The sequence below is a fragment of the Apiospora phragmitis genome, assembly GCF_038363925.1.
Source record: "Apiospora phragmitis strain CBS 135458 chromosome Unknown utg000006l:1.0-5683423.0:1.0-5690449.0, whole genome shotgun sequence".
Classification (NCBI taxonomy): Eukaryota; Fungi; Ascomycota; class Sordariomycetes; order Amphisphaeriales; family Apiosporaceae; genus Apiospora; species Apiospora phragmitis.
Genome location: NW_027117404.1, coordinates 5,518,167 through 5,533,829, shown reverse-complemented (window position 1 = coordinate 5,533,829; position 15,663 = coordinate 5,518,167). Strand labels below are relative to the sequence as shown.

Sequence of the window (15,663 nt, the reverse complement as noted above, 5' to 3'; positions counted from 1 at the left end):
TCATCTTGTCGGCGGCCTGTGAGAGGACCCGCAACAGCCGAACACAACCCCCACCGCTCTAAGACCCCTTAACGGTGTACTGCGACGACCCGGCGGCGGAGCCCCAGCCCTCGGTCGAGAGGGTCTGGTAGTTGAGGGTGCCGAGGTTGAGGCCCTTGGCCTTCCAGGCGTCGAAGTGGCTGCCGACGGTGACGCTGCCGCCGCCGGGGCGGGCCTGCTGCCGCACCGAGATGTACTGGTCGAAGGTCGAGGTGCCCTGGATCGAGGGCTGGTTGACCTGCGTGTGCTTCCAGATGGTGTACGTCGAGCCGTCGGCCGTGTACGTGCCCATCTGCGTGCCCTGCGCCGCGCCCTGGCCGTTGCTGTACTCCTGGATGTAGTACTCGACCAGCGGGTTCGTCGACCAGCCGTAGACGGAGACGAGCACGGTGCCCGCGCTCGCCGTCGTGGAGCCGGAGAAGGTGATGGTTCTGGGAGGGGGCAAGAAGTGTGAGCACAGTGTGTCGATGAAAGCTTTGATGGAGGAACCAAAGTTAAGGCGCCAAAACCCTTAGCAATAAGGTGGACTTACCTGCGCGCACCGGTGCTCCAGCCTTTTCCGACCACAAAGTCCTGAGCACCCGAGAACTGGACGGAATACCCGTTGCCGCTCGGAGAGAAGTTGACGTTGCCGCTGGTCTTGTAGTTCTGGGTGTAGTCCTGGCGGCGGGTGATGTTGACACTGGAGCCTCCCAGCTCGAAGTCGGGGGCGTCAGGGTCGGCGATGGGGCTCGCAAAGACACCGGCAACCGCCGAGACGGCAAGGGCAAGATGGGTGAAGGAAACCATGTTGTCGATGGCTGGGAGAGAAGTGAAAGTGAAGATGAGTCGTATCAAATCAAGAAATGACTGGCTGGGTTGAGTGGTGGTGGGTGGTGATTGTTACTCGGCATGATGGACGGGAATCTTTGGTGACTTATATATCAGTCAGTCGTCGTCGATGCGATGAACTCGAAGTGTTTGATTGGGGTAAAAGATTCCAGTAATCCAGGTCCCAAGGGGGAGCAGGCCCCGGGGTGCCTTGACAGTGGCGATCAACGTCAAACATGCCCTTGGCATGGGGGAACCTCCAGAGCTTGACAGGAGCTACGACTTCTGACCAATTTCTGACCAAGAGGCGGTCGCCATCGTGTCAGTACGTACGCATCTTCACCCCTGTGCCGGCTAAAGTCGAAATTAGCCGCGGCAGGGTCGATCTGCACATCTGCATAGATGCGACGTCAATTAAGTCAGCAATAGATTGAGCAAAGCTTGTTCCATCCAAGCTTTCCCGCCGATCGAAGCGAATGAAAGGACCACTGCAGCCAAGCCTGATTTCCCCTTCCCAGATTGGTGGCACGCTTTGCCGGAGCGGCTGATTCCTTGGTTGACAGTTGGGGGCATACGACTGCCGGCGTGGTTGTTGCTATGCTGTGGAGAAAAGGATGGTGTGGAGTGTATTATGTATCCACGAATCGAGTTGCATTTAGATCGATCGTCCCAATAATCTCCAACGGTCACGTCCCATTTCCAATCCACCATATCATCCCATCAGGCGGGATAGCGACACCGTCTCTTGTCAGCCGACATGTCTCCTCGTCCGCTCTTTTCATCGCCGGTTAACCGGCATGCTGGTACTCCAACGGAAGAGTGTATTCCTCGTGAATAATTGCTGATATGGCATTGAGCTGCAAATATATGACTCGGATACTCGCCTCTTCAGCTGGTGCCCGGGCCAATGGACGTTGGCGATTGTGAGATCTCGAATGATGAGCATGAATCCACTAACAGGCGGACGACTGGGTCCGCGTTTCAGGCGATCATCTGAGCAAAACACCGAAGACAGGGTCGTCATCATTCCACCTATGAGGGCCTCTGCCCACTTGGCGCCGAATGCAAGGGTCAATCAGGCACCGCCACGGGATTCACCATCCATGACGTTTCGTTATCACTGCAGCATCAACCTTGCACGGGCTGACAATCGAATGTTGACAGAACTCAATGGAAATGAGGACGGGTAATTGCACATTTTGCCAGCTGTGATGCGACGAACATTGGTTTCAGACCTCCAATACGAACAATTAATAACCTCAGGTATGGTACTCCGTAGATTGATGTGATTAAGCGGACGTGCATTGGACGCGGAGGTCGAAGACGCCAAGACGGATTGGTGAGATCTCCAGGAAAGGTGCCTCCATCTCACACACAGCCAACATCTCCCGATATTCCCAGGCACTTAACTAGCTGGGCTTCCTTCTGTGTAGTACCGTTGTGTCTACTGCGATGCATCACGAGTGGACGACTCCCGCAGTGGACCATGCGGCAGCAACCGCTGTGCCAAGTGGTTCCAACTCGATCCTTCTCCGGCTGTTGGAAACAGGCTGATGACAAACGTCAGGCCCAGCGTGCGCGCCAAGTTCCAACTGTGACGGCAAAGACCACTGGTAGCCCGGCTATCGTACGCGAGCGTGACCTGTTGCGGATTCCGGGGAGGCGGGGCCGGATCTGCGTGGCCCCGGGTGGGCGATCAGGTCAAACGCCCGGAGTGCTGGTGCAGAGCCGGTGGACGGCCTGAAGAAGGCGGCCTGTGCGGACGCAACGGAGAGCGCCCCGCTGATGGCCTTTATCGAGGACTGTCAAAACCAAATCGTCCAGTGTTCAGCTGATCTACGGATAACCTGCGCAGTCTAGGGTTCTCATCCGGCCGTGCGGTCGAACAGGACTCAAGAAGCTGAGAGATCATGTATGGGCTCAACACGTCATGAAACTCATCCTTGAGCCACTGGTACTGGACTTTGTCTCATCTTCCCGTCTTGGATTAATAATAAGCACCGCCTGCTTCAATAAATAAGAGCCTAAGGAGTCACAGTCCTGTGGAGTAAAGCAGCCACCACAGTCAATATTGCTGAGACGTACGCGTCTACTCAAGGAGCTGGAGGACTAATAAGTTATACACATAAGACCTCACTATCTCTCTCTTAAATATGAGCAAGGAAAATATACCTAAACGTATGCGCACGTCAATTTCAAGATAGATGCGAGGACGTTGGTGCTTAAGTACATAGAAAAGGGGCAAAAGAGGGATTGAGTGTTGAGTGGGGTAAAAGGAGCCCACTGAAAGACAACCGCTAGCCGCTGCGGCCCTGTCGGAGCGCTGATCGGAGCGCGCAGTCACTGGAGAAGGGCGTGCACTAGTTCAACCCCAACAGCACGTCATTATTCAGATGAGATCTCGTCGCAATTCAAACGACAGATCATACACGAAAGTCCAAGTAAAATCAATTCAATCGAACTGACAAGCGGCCATGGCTACTTCATTACCTTCCAAAATCCTGATCATTGGCGCCACGGGCGCAATCGGCAAGCACATAAGCAGCGCCATCGCCTCAGCATCCCTCCAGTCGGTCTCGCGCGTGTCGATCTTTACCTCGGCCGCGACGGCCTCCAACCCGGAGAAGGAGCCCATCCTTTCTGCTTGGAAACAGAAAGGGCTGTTCGTCATCACGGGCGACATCAGGAACCCCCAGGACGTGCGCACCGCCTACCAGGACATCGACACCGTGGTCTGCTGCCTGGGCCGGACCGCGCTGCTGGAGCAGATCGAGCTGCTGCGCATCGCCGACGAGGAGGCGAGCAGCGTGCAGTGGTTCTTCCCCAGCGAGTACGGCACCGACATCGAGTACGACGCGAGCAGCAAGAGCGAGAAGCCGCACCAGAACAAGCTCAAGGTTCGAGCGGCTATCAGGTATTGGATGATGCAATTGTGCAGATGATGATAGGAGAGCGAATGTTGACTGATGTTCACGTATGTGCAGAGATGAGATCAAGAAGCTGAAGATCACCTACGTCGTCACGGGCCCCTATGCGGACATGTTCCTGGACTTCAAGCCCGGGCATGAGTCCGCTGGTGGGTTTGACGCCAAAACTCACAAAGCTGTCCTAATTGGGGACGGGAACGATAAAGTCGGGCTTACAACCATGCCAGAGTAAGTGACACCCCTAAATCCTGACTGAATGATAATGCATCGTCCTCATGTACTTTACTCATCAAATATCCTCGCGCAGTGTTGGCAAACTCGTAGTCGCCGCCCTCGCCCACCCCGAGGCCTCGATGAACAAGGCGCTGAAGGTGCAGTCCTTCGTCAAGACGCCCCCGCGAACTCCTGGCCGAGTTCGAGGCCCAGACGGGCGCCCAGTTCGACGTCCAGTACACGGCCATGGACGCGCTCGAGGCGGACGAGAAGAAGGCCTGGGAGAAGGGCGACCCGGCGGCCGCGCTGTTCACGCTGCGCCGGATCTGGGCCCAGGGGCAAGACGCTCTACGACCAGACCGACAACGAGGCCTTGGGGCTCGCGCCGCAGGACATGGAGCCCCTCAGCGCGGTGGTGCAGAGGGCTATTCATGGGGAAAACCAGTAACGGTCGGTCGGTCGCGTGGGTGAAGGGGTAGCTTGGAGTGGGTAGCTTGGGCACCAAAGCTTAGTGGGAATGCGGGGTATCGCGGACAGGACCGACCCACTTGATATTAATGACTTTACCCGCCCGAAGCCCCTCGTCTGCATGAAAACCAGAGTCATCACCTCTTCTGCAATATGCACGATCTCGAGTGAGGGAACTCCTTCACGACATGATCCCACATTATTGACCACATCTGACATAACTGAGACTTATTGCAATTCAACCAAAATGGCTAGGCTTACTCAACTGGCAAAGAAAGATCCAGGGACGATGGTCACAAGAGTCGGCTCACAGCGACCCCACGTTTGTCAGCACTACAGGTACCCTAATGCAATGCAACGGGGTTGTCTGTCGTTTCCTGCTGATGCCGCTGCTGTGCTACCAAAGGGATATGAGACGGAGCTTGCAATTGCCCCTTTTTGTCCTGATGGGGCGCGTGTAATGGTAGTGACACAGAGAACTAGAGGAAAACGTTTTAGCAAGGGTTGTTCATAACGATCTACTGTTTCTTATGTTTACTTACTTAGATCAAGTATCACTAAGCTGATATGTGTCCCCCTGAGCTTCAATATAGGTACTTATTTATGCCAATCCAATTACCCAGTCCCCTCCCTTTTCTCCCCTACGAGCGATCGTTCGGCGCCCGCATCTTCCCGACCCCGTCCTTCCACTCCACAAACACGCCCTCGCGCACCTCGCCGTCGACGCCGCCGAGAGCGCCCGTCGTGTAGAAGCCGAGCATGCGCTTGTGGCGGTCCGACAGCTTGGGCCAGACGTCGGACCGGCGCAGCGACAGGAAGTTGTTCTCCTGCTGTCGGATGAAGGAGCGCATGAAGAACAACAGGATCACCGGGCGCTCGCCGGCGGACTCGCGGTTCGGGCCCGTCGCGTGCCAGATGCGGCTGTCGACGATCAGGGCCGTGCCGGCGGGGGCTTCGGCGGGGGCGCTGCCTTCGACGGTGAAGATCTGTTGGTGGTTGGCCATCTTTGGTTAGCGGCTTGATTTGACCAGCAAGGACTGATAGCCGGTTTGCTTCCAAACAGGAAAGGATAGGGGGGGGGGGACAGGGAAAGCTTACGTCTTCGGGGGCGACTTGGCCCTTGTGGCTACCGGGGTACACACGTGTCGCACCGTTCTTCTCGGTCACGTCCTCAAGGTAGAACAGAATGTTCAAGCCGAAGGCGATGTCGCGGATCGGCGGCTGGACAGCCACTTGATCAGTGTGCAACTGCATGGGCACATTGCCTGCGGAAAGAAGGTCAGCCTCGGTACCAAACATACATACATCCGAACTAACTAGTTGTTGTGTAGTATGGCGGGCGAGCGATGAAGAGAGTGCGTGGAGATGATACTTACCGGGACGGGCAATGTTGGCGGTGTAGGTCGTGATGATGGCATGCTCACCGAGAGCCCAGGGGATAAACTCGTCAATGATGGGGTGGTTGAGCAGGTCGAGGAAATCGTCGCCCTTGTTGATCAGTGTCCAGAGCCGCTGGTTGGGACCATCCGGGCCACCATCGACTTGAGCAACTGTTTGCAAAAATCACATGGTCAGCGGACCTGCTTTCGGGATTTCTCCACCAAAAGGGGTAGTTGTCGATGGTGGAAGGGTACGCAACTTACTGCCTGCTTTGCGCTCACCAGCCGCTTGCTCCACGACCGCTATTTCACGAGGATGTTACGTCAGTAAACCCCATTGTCGGCTTGCGCTCCTAGAGGTGATCCGGTAAACCCATACCTTTCCTCATAATCGCCACCTGCTCCGGGGACAGAACGTTCTTCACCAATCCATAGCCGAACTCCTCGATGTCGCGCTTGACCTGCTCGATGTCTTCCGTGGGCTCGGGAAGCCGGGAGAAGACACTGGCCGGCTTGGGCGGCGTCGGGGGGTGCGGCGTCAGCAGGTCGGCAAACTTGATGGCGACCGGGATCTTGCCCGACGGCATGGAAGCCTCATTGAAGAAGGCGTCCTTGAACAGCTACAGAGAGACATTGCGTTAGTTGGGTGCCCAGTCTGTCTCAATTGGCGATGGCTGTAGCGGCGGAGAGAGGCGCGAATTATACTGACCCCATATCGCGGCTCTAATTTGCCCTCGTAGAACTGGATGATGTATCTGTTGACGTGAAGTGTCAGGGAACGCGTTGACCAATAAGAAACGGGAGACCAGAGAGAGCGCCATCGTACTCAGGCTTGATGTTCAGGCGGCAGTGCGGCTCATCCTGGCAGGAGTCGAGAACCTTGGCCTCATCGGCGCGCCCGTCGATAAAGAAGGTAGGGCGGTCGCCGAAGGTGACGGCGAGGAGAGCATTGATCTGTTTGAGCAGCGGCAGCTTCTCCTGGATGATCTTATGGGCTCTGTCCGCCTCCGAATCGGCCTTCTTGACGGGGCAGGTGTAGATAACCCCGCTGAAGTCCAGACCGGGCGTGTAGGTCTTTCCTGGTGCGACGCCTGCCATTTTTCCTTTTTTTCTTTTCGTGAAGATGCCGGAATGAAACTCGTCTAGGAGGTTTTAGGTTTATCTCGGCCGAATGTGTTGTGTCGTATTTCGAACCCGGAAAAGGTTCAGTCAGACTGGAATAGGATTTTCTTATATTACTGCACACAGGTGGGGAAGGCGAAATCCGAACGTATGATAGGCTCTGTTTTATTACTCAGAAGATCCTCCCCTCTCGCATTTGCTATTCTCCAAGCGTCTGGGAGCGGGGATGATGCAAGACGCCCAAGTTCCCACCCCCTGCTGCCCCTTTTTAAGGCACAGCAAAGGTGGTCCATTTCTTATAGTAGTAGTGGGACTGTTCATTATGACGATCTTTCTACTTTTTGGATTAAACGCGCGCGCTGGTGTTAGTAATGCGCAGGCGCCGTGGGAGACACTCTCCGCCCTGTTTGAGAGGAAGGAGGCTAACAACCAGGGTCCCGACGTTGCAAAGAGCCGGTCTCAGTATCACACAAAACGTCGGCCTAGTCTCGGCGCTAAAGACCGGCCTAAAAACGGGGACCCGTTGAAGAGCCTTTGTATGCGGCACAGACATTCCTGCTCATTTCTTCCAACGCCAGAATTGCGGAGGCCGCAGATTGAACACGAGCCGGCGTTTCCCCACGTACTTGGGCAATTGCTCCGTGAGTAATATTAGGAAACCACTATCCAGCCCTGACGGGGCGGGCCGCTGATTGGCCGCTGGGGAAGTCGAGGTGGGATCCCTGTTGGATAGAGCCCACATGTTTGGGAATACAACGGGTCCGACGGGGCGTGGTAGGACCTTAAGGTCTTTTCGGAGCCGGGGTTGACACCGCTGATCCGAATTGGCCGAGGAAACGTCCCTTATCTGCCAGTGGAACTGCACTAGTTATAGAAAGTGCCATAATACTATTCTTGTCCAAGAGGGACGAAGAGGTAGTAACGAAGACGTCCTTTGGGGAGAGTATTATTCTGTCATTTAGGAATGGCTATGAACATCATCAAATCTCAAACAGACTGCATGTCGCTAATCTCTTCAATGTCACTCCCCACGCCCGGACTGTTCAAGGTGCTGACGGCAGGCATCCGTTGAGGCTAAAAGAGCCCCTACATAGAGAGGACCCTCTCAAAGTGGAACTGAGATTCCATATATCAGCTGATGTTCCCTGGAGTTGGAACACATAACCATGCAAAGTACCTGGTTGTTGGCAAATCATCTGTGCCATGGCCTGTTCGCTTATTGTGTTCTGGTTCTTTGATAGTACCGAGATAGCGAAAGCCTGGGGTATGAAATCTAGGATTCGCATCCTGCCAGTTCCAGATGGAAACATGATCGTCCTGGCTGATCTACGTCCATTTCAGGTCTGATCCCTTGGGCCGGATCAAAATAACTCACTCGAGTCCCAGGAGACTGTAGGGTAGAGTCTCTGACCGAGAGTAACGGTGGCTTCCAAAGCTATGTGTCTCAACAGCGCTGCCGTTCCTGGTTCCCGTAAAGAAAGAAGAAGCATTAGCGCAGAGGAAGATGTCAAGAAGCTTGCGATCGATCTACAGAGTGCTCAGATTTCGCTCCACTGCCAGCCTCAGCCCTCGCTAAAGAAACATGCTGCATGCCATTGTCGCGAGTTTCCTAATTGGGCAGCACAGCGTAGACGGACAGTTATATAGCAAGCCTTATTCTTAACTACCCGGAATCCCCTACATGTCAAAAATCAGTCCCCCCTTTACCCCCCACAGAAGCCCACTATCCATAATGTCCCGAAAAGCTTGCTCTACCAAGCCCTTCGAGGGGAAGGATGACCTAGGTAGTAGAGCACAGAACCCACAGGACGTCGATACGCGTTCCGATAGGCCGCACGGCAGGATATGCGTGCCATCCTGTACTCCGCAATAACGGCTTGTTTGGTTAGGGACCAGCACTATTTTGGTAAATAAACGACGTTCTTCTATTCCAAATTGAAATTTGCTGCTATGCTCACATCCTAGATGAAAACCGGCCGAAATCGATGATAAGCCCCGAGGGATGTTCAAGACAGAGAGACAATCTTTAATGTCGCTTTATCTCTTCACCGCCACTTGATTCTGTGGCTTTCGCTCGTTTCCCGAGATCTGGCATTTCTGTTTCGTTCTGATATTCTCTTCACCACGGTCGCTACTCCGTACTCCACCCGGAATTGCCTCGTCTTCGATTCGATCTTTGTTCAGTTCAGCCTTCATCAACATGGCGGACCCTGCGGCGCCCAGACCGACCGTCTTCTTCAGCGACATGCCCGAGAACTGGCTGACGAACCTCGACGATCTCGGCGTGGCATGCCTGGCCGTCACTATTTTCTAACCTTTTTTGCAATTTTGGTGGTGTCCTTGCGAGTTTACGCCCGTCAGAGCATTGGTGCACTGGGCATCGACGATGGTCTCATGGTGGTCGCGGTGGTAAGTTTCTGAGGACTCGGGAATGGCCGCCCGTCGCACGACTAACGACGATGGACCTGGACTATAGGCCCTATTCGTCACCAATTCGATCTTCTGCTGCCTCGACTGCTTTGCTGGCCTGGGCAGTCGCGATGACAAGGTCCTCGCGAACCCCTGGAATGGCCCGGCTGCTACCATGGTAAGTCGACCTTAGCCTACGTTTGGAGGGAACGCACAGCTAACGATTTATCTCTTATAGTATCTCGTTCTTTGGTAGGTGTCTTCTATCCATTCGGGATGAAGATAAGCGAAACACGACCGCATTGCTGGTTCCATCGTTGCTTCTCGGCTAACAAAATGGGAACGAACATAGGCAAGTTACGTATGCTTGGAGTCTTCCCTTCATCAAAGGCAGCATCTGCTTCTCTCTGTTTCGCATCACGAACGAAAGGAAACACACCATCCCGCTCTGGTGTATCATGATTCTGGCCACCTTTAGCGCCATACTTGGATTCGTATGTGACACCCATCGTAGGAGATATCATGTTGTATCAAAACAAGTATCCATAACTGACTCTGTTGCTCTCTCCCCTAGATCGCCGTCGTCATCACTTGCCAGCCCATCGCGAAGAACTGGGACCCGGTCTTGCAGAGCGACCCGGACGTTGGCGAGTGTATGGACTACGCCATCATCCAGAACATCAGCTACTTCATCTCGGCTTCGTCCATCCTCACCGACTGGGCGTGCGCCATCCTCCCCTGCTTCATCGTCTGGAACCTCAACATGAAGCGCAAGCTGAAGATCTCGGTCGCCGGCATCTTGGCGCTCGGTGCTGTGGCGAGCTTGTCCACCATTGTGCGACTGCCCTATCTAGGCGCCTACACGGCTTCCGTGGACCATTATTGTGAGTCAATTGCTTTTCATTATCCCAACGCCCCAGCAGGACTGACAAGTGAATTCTATCCGACGACAGATAAAATCGCCAACATCATCATCTGGTCCGAGATCGAGTGCGGCGTCGGCATCATCGCGGGCTCCCTGCCGTCCCTTCGCGGCTTCATCAAGACCGTCCTCGACAAGTCGTCCACAGGCTCCTCCAACTGCCATCGCAACAACAACAACAACAACAACCCGAACGACAACAGCCACCACTTCGTCACCATCGGCGGCACGGGGGGCGACCGCCAAGTCCCGGCCGGGTCGAGCAACATCAAGCTGGGCAACCTCGGGTGCCGCGCCGAGAACAACACGACCTGCGAAGCCGGCACCGCCCGCCCCGGGTCCGAGGGCGGCGACCTGGAATCGAACGAGGACTCGGAGAGCCAGAAGCGCATGATCACCCGGACGCACGAGTACTCCGTTCGGGTGGAAAATGCCCCTGAGGAACACCGCGGATATGCCTTTTGATGATGAGCGCCTGTCACTTTGCCCCACAATCGGTCGAAATGCGACATACGACATTCGATCAGAGTAGTACGGCGTTATTGGATATGAAGAGGGAAAGGACCTACCTACTTGGTGTAATCATGTAATAGGAGTGGGTCCTGGGAAAAGGGGAGACAATAACCACGGGAAACATGACATAGCGCAGTCGCTCAAGTTCCAGTGTACATTACTACACACCGAACGTATAGATGTCTAGATGACGGCGCCAGATGCATCTCTAGATGACAGACATAGATCGAAACAAAACGATGGCATTACTATGGGATATTTCAAGTGCTTCTGTGTTAGTGAATTGCCGCGTCGACTAGTCCAATCACGAATTCTCACTCTGACAACCCGATCGCTTCTCCTCTTCTTCTTTTAGCGCATGGCCCACTTCCCAGCGCCTCTTGACCGCGCCCGGCTTATGATCCGAGTTGATATAACGCCGGCGCGTGGCCCAGTACCGATACCCAGCGTAGTAAATGCCTCCCACATCCAGTCGTCCGGCGTGCGCCACGCGCCCAGCTGGTGGTAGGTGACGACCTCGTACCGGATAGACAGAAAGTATTGGTCGTCCAGAATAGCCATACGGGGTTACATGTGCCAGACGGTCCCGTTTGCTGCCAAATTGGGCGTGAAAACGGGCTGGTGCAGTCCTCTTCCAGGTCCGTAGAAATGTTCGTTCATGATGAGTTGAAAAAAGTGGAAGCCAAAAAACCAGTTTCCAATACAGTGGAAAGTCAGCCGAGTCTCGCAGGGTGGACACTGCAAACCCATTATAATATGTGTTTCAAAACGCCACGTTTTCGAATAGAAACGGTATCTACCACAGTTGAAGCAATAGTAATAGCGATAGCTGACGTCTTTCTTGAATAATCGGCGAATAGCTCTCAAGTTAGCATCAACCAGATCCCTCGGCAGGAAAACGGCTAGTGCTACCTCACAGGTCAAGGACAGTGCCGCGGCGGTTTCTGGGGGCAGATGAGACGCTATTTCCAACAGGACATCCAACGGCTGGTTCAACAGTAGTGAACTAGTCTGCTGGTTGATCGTTTTCTGGGTGCGTTGTTTCGCCAAATCCTGTGTCGCCAGTGGCCCTTCCCAGTATCGCCAACCTGCGACTAGTGACTGTATTATTCCCATGGCAATGTGTGTACCTTCTAGCGTCCGAAGAACAATGATTTGTAAGTACTGGAGAGGAATAGCTGAGTTGTGAAAAGAGTAATGATAGCAAATTTTGGCATTAAGTCTTCGAGACTGTTGTTTTGAGTCGGCCGAAGACTCGGGCATATCATAACAAGCATCGGAGTCAGGTAAAAGATTGAGCCACGGACGCCCCCAGGCGGGTAAGAGATTGAGTAGTGCAGCAAAAGTAAGGTTTGAAGATTAAATACCTCCTAGTTTGAGCATGATAGAGTCCATTGACAGCTTTTATCTGCGAAACTACCATGACACCACGATCTACGCCGCCATTGATGCCACCCTTGTCGCCACCACCGTTGATACGACCGGTGACACCCCGACCACTGACTGCACCATGGAAAATACCCTCGACAGCACCATCGACACCGAACCCATCGAATCCGCCAAGAGTAAGTAACATAGTATTGATGCGCCTACCTACCTTGTAGAGGTGCAGGTAGTCAGTCATCTGGCCCTACCTTCCCCCTATTTTTTGGTTATTGTTTTAGGCAGCTGCTTGGAATCACGTCTAGACCATGAGAAGTGCAGTACGTAAATGCAACGGAACAGTCAACCGTATGAAACCACTGTCAGCGTGCGCTTCGCCTAGGAGGTACGTAGTGACGACTTCAACTCTGAGATCGTCATGATTACATAGAGGTTTGGTGATCAAATCAACTTTTACGTCCTCAAACCATGCAGCTTCCCTGGATGTATGGTTCCCATCCAAGCATCGAAAATAATTCAGACGCGATGCAGTACTCGCGTATCTATCAATTGACGGCGCATACATGCCCAAGTACATACCTACATACAGCGGATTGGGGGGTTCATGTGGGTCTTTGGGCTTCCGAGCCTTCTTCTTTGACAAGGCTATTGGGCTAAGGATTCTCGTCCTTTCCCAAGGCTCTGTCCCGCGGCAGGCAGAATGTCCTGATCGTCATCATCCTGTATCGAGGTAATGGGAATGCTGGTATCTCCAGCCTTCCTCTTCTTGGATGGTGTTAGACGCGCCGGCAGGGACCCTTGCTTGCAGGTAGCTTCCAGCTGTTTCGGTGCGATGCAATTGCCCTTGCCACCGAGTAGCATAAGATGCTTTCATCAAGTGCATACGTCATTTTCATAGCCTGAATCTGTACGTTATGTTCGGCATCCGCAATGTCAACATAGTTAGTCACGGGCAAGATGGTCAATCTTGTGTACTTGCCCAAACGTGCAGGAATGCAGGTAGCCTTGAGGTCCAGTTTACCAATACATGTGCCTACCTCAGCACTGTAGGATCCTAACGCCCTAGACTAGGTACCTTGCTGGCCACACGGAACCGTAATGCCTTCTGAGCTTGGCTCCGGCCTAGGTACTATATGCATGTGCGATCTACAGTACAGGTATGACGGAAGCAAATGCACGTAAAAGCATCTGTCTACCTCTTTACACCTTCAGCAATAGGTACATGGAAAGATCACTCATCCATGAAGACACGAAGCACGCGATATCCAGGATGGGCAGTTGGCAACGGTATCTCGATAAGCGCATGTTCTAATCAAGATAATGATACCATGCCCCCCGCCGCCTTGCGCATCAGAGCATCGGCCGAGCCATTCGGATATTTGTGCTCCGTCCGGTTTCCGACAATGAATCTTCCGGTTAATGCTGCACTGACTACTTAATGTTAATATCAACGCTGGGAGGAAGCTTGGCAAACAAACTACTGATTCAAGGGGTCTTCTAAAGCATTATGTCTTATTGGCCACGGGCATCATCTCTCTCCCCCTTTGCCGAAAGGGCCTTTTCCATTGTCAGCATAAATATTACATGGTTACAGGGAGAAAAGGACTTGTTTGCACCAAGTGTCAGATCATATTGTAAAACAACAAAGCCTTCCATGGGATTTCAGTCGACTGATTTGGTGGCTGGACCAAGACAGCCTGCCTCTCGCCACTTGTCTTCCAGTATCCGACTTCCTTAGAGGTCTGCCTCATTAGTCTGCTCAACAAAACTTCATGAGGTGGAGGAGGACGATGAGCATGAAGCCATCGAGAATGAGATTATGGACATTGTGGAAGATGATGGATGGTCTCTGACCCACCTAATGACCGGATGTTTCCACCAACCTAGATCAAAGCCTACACGCCGTTTTTATCCAGAGACTCTCAAACTCTTCAAGGTCAAGCTGGATACGAGAGGAGCGGGAGAACAAAGAAGAATTCCATAGCAACCAAGGGCGGTAATAGTCTGCCCAAGGCACAAACAGACCATCTTCCCTGCTGCCAAATCGAATTACCGAGTAGTTATTCGTCCTATTCCTTTGGATGTTAGATCCATCTGCTTAGAGACTAAAACCAAGCAACAAGCCGTCTCCATCCTCAACGAGCCAGATACCCATAAATTCCGGAAACGTGGCACTCATATCTTCCTAGGTGTTCGATCAATCAGTATCATTTCTACGGTTTCATCAGCAGCAGGTGGATTAAGCCATGTCATCTAGTAATGAAGATTTGCGCTTCAAGATCACGGGCATCGACGCCGGTGATGCTGACAACGTCACAATCATCATTGAGGATAGCGGCGGCAGACGTATCGCCGTCTCCGTCTCATCCGACCACACTCCCGAGAGCGCCGCCGCCGACGAGCTCATCGGCCTTATCCACACCCCAAGCATGGACAAGTCTAGCGGATGGTTCGATGCAGACCCAATCTGGGATGCTATAGACGATGCCGGGGCTTCTTTCTTTACTCCATCTGACGACCGCATCGAATGTGATCAGAATGTGCAAGCCCTCCTATATCAAGAGACTGTCCACTTCCGATTCCGAACTGATGCGCGCATACCCTAGCTTGCCCCTATCTATGACCGCGAGGCCAACATTGCTCTGAAGCATCCTGGGGGCGATGCTGTTCAGGGGTTCAAGATCGACGACGACTTGCCGCAGGTTTCCGCAGCAGACGTCCCCGTACTAGAGATCTTTAGTCATGGCATTGGCATCGAGTGTCGAGTCCTCGTCGGCGATCGAGAGATGTTCTGCCTTGCCGAGCCGACTGGACTGTGCTTCCCTCCCTTCCTGCATCACTTGACGACCATGCAAGCGGTGGAGAAGTGCCGCTCGAACTGTCCTGCCCTGTGTAGAATTCCGAAGCTGCTCGGATACGTGATGCACGCCGAATTGGGACATGTCGTTGGTCTGTTGAGTGAATGTGCCCCCCTAGGCTTGCAGGATGGCGACGAATCCGCCACGTACATGGACCGACTCCGAGCTGCCGCCAAAGAACGAAGGCAGAACTGGGTGAGACAAATCCGCGAGACGGTGAATGGTCTGCATCAGAATGATCTGATTTGGAGGCATGGACACCTGTCTAAAGTCTTGGTCGACACAAACGACGACGCTTGGCTGACGGGCTTCGGGGATATCCACAACAAGGGCGACGGCGTCACGGAACTGATCAGTGCTATGGAGGGAGACAATGAGGCAGTCAGAAGCATTGCCAGGATCCTAGGTGCAGAGGAGGAAGATCATATCATTGCCGGCCTCACCCAGGAGACGAGCGAGGTAATCCGTAGTAATGGTGGATGAGTCTGTCCGTTTATGGGAAGACATACGCTCTTGTACTTACCGGCAGTGAGAACGGTCCATGCATAGGCGTATGCGATCCTGGCCCGTGCGTGACCTACCCCACATAGTTCCCGCATTAATACATGCAGAGCTTCCCC

The 15,663-nt window shown here is 53.5% G+C and overlaps 7 protein-coding genes across 7 annotated transcripts; 4 read left to right on the top strand and 3 right to left on the bottom strand.

Annotated features, from left to right (window-relative positions):
• Positions 1-58: 58 nt before the first annotated feature.
• PG994_006916 (uncharacterized protein) lies at positions 59-828 on the bottom strand (the record flags this gene model as incomplete). Its single annotated transcript, XM_066858325.1, has 2 exons — positions 59-470; positions 572-828. 2 exons carry the CDS (start codon positions 826-828, stop codon positions 59-61), a joined length of 669 nt encoding a protein of 222 aa, XP_066717594.1.
• A 2,495-nt stretch (positions 829-3,323) lies between these two features.
• PG994_006915 (uncharacterized protein) lies at positions 3,324-4,437 on the top strand (the record flags this gene model as incomplete). The annotated part of the gene is made up of 5 exons (XM_066858324.1): positions 3,324-3,763; positions 3,834-4,004; positions 4,084-4,147; positions 4,191-4,297; positions 4,326-4,437. 5 exons carry the CDS (start codon positions 3,324-3,326, stop codon positions 4,435-4,437), a joined length of 894 nt encoding a protein of 297 aa, XP_066717593.1.
• A 661-nt stretch (positions 4,438-5,098) lies between these two features.
• On the bottom strand, positions 5,099-6,934 carry PG994_006914 (Phytanoyl-dioxygenase; the record flags this gene model as incomplete). The annotated part of the gene is made up of 7 exons (XM_066858323.1): positions 5,099-5,443; positions 5,556-5,722; positions 5,834-6,007; positions 6,101-6,139; positions 6,216-6,456; positions 6,546-6,591; positions 6,663-6,934. 7 exons carry the CDS (start codon positions 6,932-6,934, stop codon positions 5,099-5,101), a joined length of 1,284 nt encoding a protein of 427 aa, XP_066717592.1.
• A 2,224-nt stretch (positions 6,935-9,158) lies between these two features.
• Positions 9,159-10,754, top strand: PG994_006913 (uncharacterized protein; the record flags this gene model as incomplete). The annotated part of the gene is made up of 7 exons (XM_066858322.1): positions 9,159-9,257; positions 9,320-9,367; positions 9,435-9,545; positions 9,606-9,619; positions 9,720-9,861; positions 9,942-10,251; positions 10,321-10,754. 7 exons carry the CDS (start codon positions 9,159-9,161, stop codon positions 10,752-10,754), a joined length of 1,158 nt encoding a protein of 385 aa, XP_066717591.1.
• Positions 10,755-11,153: 399 nt separating this feature from the next.
• Positions 11,154-11,363, bottom strand: PG994_006912 (uncharacterized protein; the record flags this gene model as incomplete). The annotated part of the gene is made up of 1 exon (XM_066858321.1): positions 11,154-11,363. One exon carries the CDS (start codon positions 11,361-11,363, stop codon positions 11,154-11,156), a length of 210 nt encoding a protein of 69 aa, XP_066717590.1.
• Positions 11,364-12,183: 820 nt separating this feature from the next.
• Positions 12,184-12,375, top strand: PG994_006911 (uncharacterized protein; the record flags this gene model as incomplete). The annotated part of the gene is made up of 1 exon (XM_066858320.1): positions 12,184-12,375. One exon carries the CDS (start codon positions 12,184-12,186, stop codon positions 12,373-12,375), a length of 192 nt encoding a protein of 63 aa, XP_066717589.1.
• A 2,056-nt stretch (positions 12,376-14,431) lies between these two features.
• On the top strand, positions 14,432-15,526 carry PG994_006910 (uncharacterized protein; the record flags this gene model as incomplete). Its single annotated transcript, XM_066858319.1, has 2 exons — positions 14,432-14,725; positions 14,792-15,526. The coding sequence occupies 2 exons, from the start codon at positions 14,432-14,434 to the stop codon at positions 15,524-15,526; spliced, it is 1,029 nt and encodes a 342-aa protein (XP_066717588.1).
• Between the last annotated feature and the right edge of the window lie 137 nt (positions 15,527-15,663).